Source organism: Mandrillus leucophaeus, unplaced genomic scaffold (assembly GCF_000951045.1).
Source record: "Mandrillus leucophaeus isolate KB7577 unplaced genomic scaffold, Mleu.le_1.0 Scaffold41, whole genome shotgun sequence".
Taxonomy (NCBI): Eukaryota; Metazoa; Chordata; class Mammalia; order Primates; family Cercopithecidae; genus Mandrillus; species Mandrillus leucophaeus.
Genome location: NW_012104365.1, coordinates 4,787,453 through 4,796,865, shown reverse-complemented (window position 1 = coordinate 4,796,865; position 9,413 = coordinate 4,787,453). Strand labels below are relative to the sequence as shown.

The following is a 9,413-nucleotide window of genomic DNA, read 5'->3' as shown; positions in this document are numbered from 1 at the left end:
GCCTGCCTCAGCCTCCCAAAGTGCTGGGATTACAGGCATGAGCCACCGCGTCCGGCCTAATGGTTGAAACTTTTTAAAAATTTATTTTTTTGAGACAGAGTTTCACTCTTGTTGCCCAGGCTGGAGTGTAATGGCATGATCTCGGCTCACTGCAACCTCCAACTCCCAGGCTCAAGAGATTCTCCTACCTCCACCTCCCAAGTAGCTGGGATGACAGGTGCTTGCCACCACGCCCAGCTAATTTTTATATTTTTAGTAGAGACAGGGTTTCACCATGTTGGTCAGTCTGGTCTTGAACTCCTGACCTCAGGTGATCCACCCACTTCAGCCTCCCAAAGTGCTGGAATTACAGGCATGAGCCACCGCACCCAGCCTGAAACATTTAATATATACACTGTACCTTCTCTCAAATGCTGGGTTTACAGATTTATAGCTAGGGCCTGTTAATGGTTGGAACATTCATGTCATGTATATTTTACCACAATAATACAATGTGGCCAGACATTCTGAGTATTGGAAAAACTAAATAGAAGTATATGTACAGTATAACTGCTATTTGAAAAAAAATGCTCAAATCTGTTTATTACATAAACCCCATTGTGAGGTATGACCCAAGTTCGTGAATGACACCTTAAAACAGCGTATTTTAAAGTCATTTACATAGCTTTTAATTTCAACCTTTTGCACTTTGGAAGACAGCAGTTTTCATGTCTATTAATTCAGTACATTAACCATCACTTCTTAACTTTAGGAATTTGAGAGTGTATTTTGCGGTAAAACTGGCCGAAGGCTAAAGCTGACCAGACCAGACTCCTTGGTGGCCTGTCCTGCACAGCAGAGTCTACAGAGTAGCCCCTCGATGGAGATCAAGTGATTGGACTGAACAGGAATCCTGTGGGAGTGAACAGCCATTCCTTCGTGATCTATGCACATTTTCCGCAATCCTGGAACTCTGCTCGGATCGTCTGACTCGAAAAGGACGTGACTCAAGCTGACGGGACTCCAGTAGGGACTTTGAGAGCACATTTGGTAAAAATATTTATCTAGAACCAAATACTTATCCATGAATGTCCTCTTAGACCATTTGGGGATGAAGCCATCTGAATAATTAGTAAGCATTTTTTCAATGCCCTGATTCCATCATGTTTTCTTAACATGATAAAAAATTAACATCCTTTGTACTTTCTTTAATCTTAAAAAGTACACTGCTTTTTACTTACTGTATTTACATTTTAAATACGCCCCTTTAGCAATTGGAACAAGTTAAATTGTTAACTCAAAACAGTTTGGAAATTTTATTTCATTTGTTATGTCACACCCCCTTGTAATGATTCCGAGTCACGTGGTGGTGTACTGCAACGTGCAGGACCATTTTAAACCTTTGTGCTAAACATTTTCCAGATACTTGCTTTAAAGCTACTTTTGTCCAAAATGAAATACTGTCACAGTAGATGCTTAAATGCCCACATTTTCATATCGAGAGTCATTACTTTATGTGTAATAAACTGTGGTGTTTGGAATTGAGTTTTTAAATGAGTGGCTTTATTTATCACAACAGGTAATAGCAATAGACGTTAGTGCAGTACAAAGTCACCCTCAATAAATACTGTGAATTGGAGATGCAAGTTTGTACACAAAGCATCAGACTACACCTTTGTATGGGAGAGAATTTACTGTACATTAAATGCTTTATTTTTTGTTACTCTGTAGCCAGTCATTAATCTGAAGATTTAATACATCATTTTATTGGGATGCGATCACAGCCTCTACAGAAATGCTATGTGAACAAGTTACTGAATATTTTGCATCTCATGGAATTGTACACAACGTTTTATACAAACACCCTACCTTCTCTCAAATGCTGGGCTTACACGTTTATCAGCTAGGGCCTTTTGAGGTATGCGGTCAGGCGACAGCCCGATGAGGGTGCTCGCTGGCAGGGCCCGCGCGTCCAGTCGGCGGCCGAGGGGCAGCTGGGGCGCTCACTCTCCTGGACGTCGCCAGCCTGCCACACCCCTGCTCCTTCATGACCGCCCCACTGTGCTTCAGGCGTTCTTGTCACTTGCTCATTTCCTTATGTTGAATTTTATGAGCTTCTAGAGCCTGATTTTTCCCCGACCCCTCCTAACACAGCTCCTTGGCAGGCTGAGGTGTCGCAGATCCCCGGTGTCCCCTGGGCGCCAATGGCACCTGGAAGTCCAGGATCTCCGGGAGGCCCAGGCTCGCCGGGAGCACCGTCCTGGCCATCCTTGCTGGTGCCGGGCACGCCTTGGGGTCCTTGGGACAGAGCAGAAGGGTGAGTTCAGCTGCAGCCGGGACTGAAAGCAGGGGTACTTGACGTCCAGCTGCGAGCAAGCCCTGCTCTTCCATCAGCCGTGGGGGGTCGGGGAGGCCGAGGGAACAGGGCACACAAAGGCTCTCCGGGGGGCTGGCTGTTGGGAGTGCCCCGAGAAGGCCAGGCGTGGCTAGCCCCAGGCAAGGGTGCAGAGCCGTCCTGAGGACACCCGCACTCTGACTTACTCGGGTTTGGTGGGGGCTGTGTGAGTGAGGAGTGGATTTGTAGTGGGCAGGGGGCCCGGGGTGGGGGCCCGGGGTGGCTTTGGTGAGTGATGACAGTGGAACCATGGGGGAAGGCCTGGGTGTGAGGGAAGAGGGAGTCAACCGCCTAAGTCGGGGTGTCAGAGCCATTCACTGAGATGAGGTGACAAAGTCCAGAATGGTGTGGTCATGGCACAGCTGGCAGGCTGCTGTCCACCAGCAAGCACAACACAGATGCTGTTCAAAGCCACATAGGTGGAGAGATGCGGCTGGGGGCCCGGGACACCTGCGCATTGGGACACCAGGTAGAGGCAGAGCTAGGTCAGCAAAGGAGAGAGCCCAGGAGCATGGGGCACCCAGAGAGCAGTGTGAGTGCATGGAGGGGAGGACAGGGCTCCAGGGCAACCAGGGAAAGGTGGGAGCGGGTGCCTTCTCACCTGGGCACACACATCCTTGGAGCCTAAGGCCTCCTGGTTTTGAGAAGGCATCAGGCTAAGGCAGGGGCAGGAAGGGGATGGCCTTTGCCAGGGATCCTGGCGCGCCTCCCTCCGTGACAAAGCATTTATTTTTGACATTAGAAATGGAAACATTCAATGGCTGCACAGGTCAATTAAGAGAAAATTCTGTCAGAATTTAACTGAAATAGATACTGAATAGCTTCAACAGAATCTAACCAAATCGACTTAGCTAAAATAGATCCAGGAGGATCTGCTTACTGATTAAACTTTTTTTTTTTTTTTTTTTGAGACAGAGTCTCGCTCTGTCGCCAGGCTGGAGGGCAGTGGAGCAATCTCGGCTCACTGCAACCTGCAACCTCCGCCTCCTGGGTTCAAGCGATTCTCCTGTCTCAGCCTTCCAAGTATCTGGGATTACAGGCGCCCGCCACCATGCCCGGCTCATTTTTGTATTTTTAATAGAGATGGGGTTCCACTATGTTGGCCAGGCTGGTCTCAAACTTCTGACCTCAGGTTATCCGCCTGCCTCAGCCTCCGAAAGTGCTGGGATTACAGGTGAGAGCCACCGCGCCAGCCCCGATTAAACTTTTATGTATTACAGTGGTTACTGAGACAATTCCTAATCTTGCCTCTGAGATTGCTTTGCCAAGAGAAGAGGAAAAGAGACCCATTCGTAATCCAAGCACACCCCACATAAAGCCACAAGATGGCGGAGGAGATGCCACCCAGTGAAGCCGTGCTGGCCGTGCACTCGTACCTTGGGGACCCTGGTCTCCGTCAGGCCCGTCCAGCCCTGCTCCTGCCACGCCTTTGTCTCCTCTGTCACCCTGGCTTCCTGTCACGAGGTGTGGACACGGACACATGGTTAGAGTATCTGTTGCAGCCACAGCACAGCGGTGTCTGATCGACTTTTGTAATAAACAGGGTTCCCGCTTTTTACCGAAGTACAGACGTCACACACACAGGGCTTGACGGGGTCCGACAAGAGGGACCCACTTGTACACAGTCTTGCGCCACAGGACAGCTGGTCAACGACCCGCCGTATAGGCGATGGTGGTCCCATAAGATTATCATACCCAATTTTCACCATACCTCTCCCGTGTTTGGATGTGTTTAACACAGATACCCACCACTGTGTTAGAACCGCCCACAGGACCCAGCACAGTAACAGGCTGTGCAGGTCTCCAGCCATAAGCCCCAGCTCTGGCACACGGCCCAGGGGTGAGGGAGGCTGGGTTTGCGCAAGTGAACTCGGATGTTCCCACAGCGAACCCGCCCAGTGGCACAGCCGTCAGAACATATGCCTGCTGCTGAGCCCTGCACGGCTGAACGACCTCCCAGACCTCTGGCAGCCAATTTGAATGGGATTTTAGTTTTGTTCAAAATATTTATGCCTATTAAGTAGTTATTTATTAATATTTTATAATTCTATTTTAAATGATTTTCGACCCATGGGTCATCTAAGGGCATTTTCACATCCCTCTAATTGTGTCATTCAAATCTTACATCTGTGTTTTGCTGGGTGAGGAGAGGGGTGTGTTACCATCTATTTTTTTTTTTTTTTTGAGACAGGATCTCTCTCTGTTGCCCAGGCTGGAGTGCAGTGTTGTGATCATAGCTCACTGCAGCCTCAACCTCCTGGACTCAAGGGATCCTCCTACCTCAGCCTCCTGAGTAGCTGGGATTACAGGCATGCCACCATGCCCGGCTAATTTTATAGAGATTGGGTTTCACTGTATTGCCTCAGCTGGTCTTGAACTTCCAGCCTCAAGACATCCTCTCGCCTTGGCCTCCCAAAGTGCTGGGATTCCAGGCCGAGCCACCACGCCCAGCCGTGTCAACCCTGGCTTTGTGCGCCCGGAAGCCACAAGGCTGGATGCATACAGGTCGCTCTAGGATTTGCTCCCGGTAGAGTGAGCCTTTGTCAGCGCAGGGATCCCGTAAGGCAGGCAGCATCACAGAGCCGGTCTGTTTTGTCTGATGGTCATTGCAGCGGCACCAACTTTGTTTTGCTTGGTGTTTGTGTGTCTGTTTCAATCCTGCAATCCTGCTACCTTCTGAAATTGATAAGCACAGGTGCGATTGGCGGTGCCAACGTTGAGGCAGTCACTGCCCATCTGCACATCACGCACGGCCACGGGCAGGAGCGGTGCCCATGGCCTGGGAACTCGGGTGGGCCTCCCCAGCAGGGCAGCGGGCTTCGGTGGCCCCTGGTGCCCAGTGTGTCTGGCGTGACTGGCCGGATGCCGCGGGCTGACCTACTGTGCCCTGGGGCAGAAGGCGGTCCTGCTGGTGCTCCTTTTCCAGGGAGGGGGCTCGAGGCACAGCAGTAACAGAGGCTTCCGAGCGAGGACCTGCAGTGGGTCCAAGCATGCATTTATGTTCACATTCAGTTCCCATGGTCAGCTCTGGGCATCGTGCCAGCTTCACTGACCACAGCCCGAGGCACCAAGCACCTCTCCAGGGAGCGGCTCCTGCCGCAGACGTGCCCATCTTCACAGGGTGCAAAAGTGCAGCCGTCCCAGAGGCCGGCCAGGACGGCCAGGATGGTCAGGACGGTCAGGCACATGGGTCAGTGTGGTCTCTGCTCACTAATTCCACCACACCACTCTCTGAGAACAGGTAATGGTCATTAATGTGCTTTTTGAATTTTCTTTTCTTTTTTCTTTTGAGACGAAGTCTTGCTCTGTTGCCCAGGCTGGAGTGCAGTGGTGTGATCTCGGCTCACTGCACCCTCCACCTCCTGGGTTCAAGCGATTCTCCTGCCTCAGCCTCCTGAGTAGCTGGGATTACAGGCGCCCGCCACCACGTCCAGCTAATTTTTGTATTTTTAGTAGAGATGGGGTTTCACCATGTTGGTCAGGCTGGTCTCGAACTCCTGGCCTCAGGTGATCCACCCACCTCGGCCTCCCAAAGTGCTGGGATTACAGGCGTGAGCCACCGCGCCTGGCCTGAATTTTATTTTCAAAGTCTTGAAGGAGTTCAGGTCCCTATCTGGAGAAAATCTTATGTGGTCTCTTTTTGAAGATTGCAGTCCCTCATGTGGCATAAGACTAGCCTAGATGGCCTGAGAAAGTCATAACTTAAAGAAGTTTCCAGGAAAACAGGAAGCTATTTGATAATTTGGACATATGGACAACAAAACGAATTTGACACTCAAGTGCTGAAAATCTTCAATCTCAGTATCTTTAAAATAAGTGAAATAATATCACTAACTATGGAACACGACCACCTTGCTAAATAGTTCAATTTCGTCTCAGAGATGAAGACAAACTCGCAGAGTTAAGTTTCCTTTAGAAACGTTTTTCTTAAGCTATTTTTGGGAAGCAGGATGTTATCTGGTCCAGAAGGTGGGATCCACTGGAATCGTGAGCTTTAAATCCTTTACTTGGGCTGAAGGGCAGCTGACCGGATGTTGCAGATGGAAGGTGTCTTGACATTTTAAAATTCTGGTAAGGGTTCGTGTCCAACAGTTAACACAATTGTGTCTTCCATGCCTCCAGACCTCCCCAGTTTACACCTGGGTACCTCAAAGCCTTTCTGGAAAGTCAATACTGCCAGCCATGCACACTGCACAGCCGCGTGGAGGATCAGCGAATGTCAGTGATTTTCGTCTTGTTTCTAAATTAAAGCTTTCTGTGTTCTTGGTAGCCCTTAATATGGAGACAACTTTGAATTTCGTATGTTTGCCTTTTGCAACAGAAATTTTCACATGCTGCCAGTTTTCATGAAGGTGCATCTTGTCAATATAAATGCAACTCTTATTTATTCATTCCTCACATTTTATTTTTTTGAGACAGAGTTTCGCTCTTTTTGCCCATGCCAGAATGCAATGGCGTGATCTAAGCTCACTGCAACCTCCGCCTTCCAGGTTCAAGCGATTCTCCTGCCTCAGTCTCCCGAGTAGCTGGGATTACAGGTGCATGCCACCACATCCAGCTAATTTTGTATTTTTAGTAGAGACGGGGTTTTACCACGTTGGCCAGGCTGGTCTTGAACTCCTGACTTCCAGTAATCCACCTGCCTTGGCCTCCCAAAGTGCTGGGATTACAGGCGTGAGCCACCGCACCCGGTCATTCCTCACTTTTTTTTTTCTTTTATGGAGATGGAGTCTCGCTCTGCTGCCCAAGCTGGAGTGCAATGGTGCAAACTCAGCTCACTGCAACCCCTGCCTCCAGGGTTCAAGAGATTCTCCTACCTCAGCCTCCTGAGTAGCTGGGATTACAGGTGTGTGCCACCACGCCCGGCTAATTTTTGTATTTTTAGTAGAGATGGGGTTTCACCATGTTGGTCAGGCTGGTCTGGAACTCCTGACCTTGTGATCTGCCCACCTTGGCCTCCGAAAGTGCTGGGATTCCAGGCGGGAGCCACTGCCCGGCCTTCGCCACAGTTTTAATCAACCTCTCCCTGCCAAATAGTGTTCTAATGGTATTTGAGAAAAACATCACATTTTTAAAATGTTCCAGTTCCCACAGGATTACTAAGGCGTTAACTGCGCTAGGCCCCAAAATATGAGGGGCCCCTTCCTTCCGGGCATTACCACTGAGGGCGCTTGGCAGGCACCAGAAGCAGCGCCTACTAACAAGTCAGTCTCAGGGATTTTTACAGCAGGGTGACCATGTCGTGGGGTCGACCACTCACCTCTGGGCCCGGGGTCTCCCAGCTCCCCAGTGGGACCGCGGTATCCGGGGGGTCCTCGAGCGCCAGGGTGACCGATGGAGCCTGGGGGTCCTGGGGGTCCAGGGGGGCCAGCTGGACCGGGCCGGCCAATGGACCCCGGTGCCAAAGGCTTCCTCAGGTGCGTGGCTAACTGTGCAATTTGTTCTTTGGGAAAACAAGGGTGCAGGCGTTTACTTGAGAGAGGATCATCAAAAGTATTGTTACGTGAAGCATGAAATATCTGCACAGAGCTGCCTTCCAGAAGGACGTTTTCCTTCCGATTGATGGAAAATGGTTTCACTGCTTCAGGGTGATGAAGGCCGGAGCTAGAAAGGACCCCCAACCCCTTGGAGCCTGAGAATGGGAAGGTGAAGGAAGTGCCCTCGGGGGCGTTTGGGGACCTGCCCTGCCAGCCACAGGGGCACACTCCACTATTCTTGTACCCATCACATTCAGTAGACTTTAGGGCGTCTGCTGCGTGCCGGGCATCTGGTTGAATCCGGGGCCGGAGAGTGGGCCATCCTCTGGTGCAGAGGACGGGCAGATGCCAAGGCGGATGTGGACCCCCAAGGGCTAAGAGGCAGGGTGAGTGCTAGCGGCTCAGTCTGGCTGGAAAGTGGTGGCGTGAAGGCACGGGAACCCCAGGTGGGGACGGGCCCGCTGCAGCCGTGCGGGTATCTGACTTACCGCTGATCAGCCCCCCACACAGCTCCCTGATGCGCTGCTCGCTGGCCTCCTTCCCCTGGAATTCACCCCACACATTCGTCAGCACGGAGGCGGCAGCCTCTGTAAGGCGTTCCCACCATCACCCCACAAACTTCCTTCAGGAAAAAACACAATCTCAATCCTGTGAAAGCTGGAAAAGCGACGTACCGGAACGCCCGGCTTCCCCGTGATGCCAGGAACACCCTGGACGCCCTGGAGGCCCAGAGGACCGGGGGGTCCGGGGACACCCTGAACGCCGCTGGTGCCGTTAGGACCCTGGATGCCTTTAGGGCCCAGCTCCCCTCGACTGCCAGACTGCAGAGAAACAGAGGAAGGCGGGTCAGGGGCGAGCCCAGGAGCCCAGAGCCACCCTGACATGCTCTTTTCCTGGCTGGCACGGAGCCATCTTGCCCAGCCTTGACCAGAGCAAGCTTTTTTACAATCTCGGATCTGGGCAGTGCCCTGCAGGGCCGCCTGGTTGCCCAGCAGTGGGCAGGAAGCCAGCAGGCACCCACGGATTGTGTCGTCGGAACAGTGGCCGGGCACTCACCTCTCCCTTGGGTCCGACCGGGCCGCTGGCACCCTGAGGAGAGAAGAGTTGTGTGTTTTAACTAAGTGTGTATTGTTGGGTGGGTGGGAAGTAGCCAGTCGAGGATAAAATAAATCAAGTCATCCACACACCTGCTATTAGACTACATCCAAATATTGACAGTGGTTCCTTCCTTCTGTTCTTCTATATACATTTTTTATATTGCTGTGATTGTGTTGATTGATTGAAGCTTTTTAAAAATTTACTTTCCCGGGAAGAGTGACTTTGGTAGCTGTGTGGTGCTGTCTCCTACACACGCTTACTTCATTTCCATTCCTTTTTCTTACTAACATGCCTAATGCTAGGCTGAACCTCTCTGCCCTAAAACCCTGGGACCCCCTCCAGCCGGGTCCTCAGAAATGACTGGCCGCAGGTGCGTCAACACACAGTCGGCTGGGCTGAGTGTCTCCTCCAAAACACATGCTGGAATTGAAGGGCCACTGCGATGCTGTTAAGAGGTGGGGCCT

At 51.2% G+C, this 9,413-nt stretch overlaps 2 protein-coding genes across 2 annotated transcripts in view; both read right to left on the bottom strand.

The window, feature by feature from the left end:
- Nucleotides 1-2,028, bottom strand: part of LOC105548414 (putative DPH3 homolog B) — a 5,509-nt gene extending 3,481 nt beyond the window's left edge. Inside the window, exon 1 of the mRNA XM_011992430.1 lies at nt 1,987-2,028. Within this exon, the coding sequence (XP_011847820.1) occupies nt 1,987-2,028 (42 nt within the window). The remainder of the gene's footprint in view (nt 1-1,986) is intronic.
- COL9A3 (collagen, type IX, alpha 3) overlaps nt 1,724-9,413 on the bottom strand; it is a 28,576-nt gene continuing 20,886 nt past the window's right edge. The window contains exons 27-32 of the mRNA XM_011992359.1: nt 8,908-8,940; nt 8,526-8,672; nt 8,340-8,394; nt 7,635-7,817; nt 3,751-3,828; nt 1,724-2,277 (exon numbers count right to left, since the gene is read on the bottom strand). Coding sequence (XP_011847749.1) covers nt 2,087-2,277; nt 3,751-3,828; nt 7,635-7,817; nt 8,340-8,394; nt 8,526-8,672; nt 8,908-8,940 — 687 coding nt within the window. The 3' untranslated portion in view covers nt 1,724-2,086. The remainder of the gene's footprint in view (nt 2,278-3,750; nt 3,829-7,634; nt 7,818-8,339; nt 8,395-8,525; nt 8,673-8,907; nt 8,941-9,413) is intronic.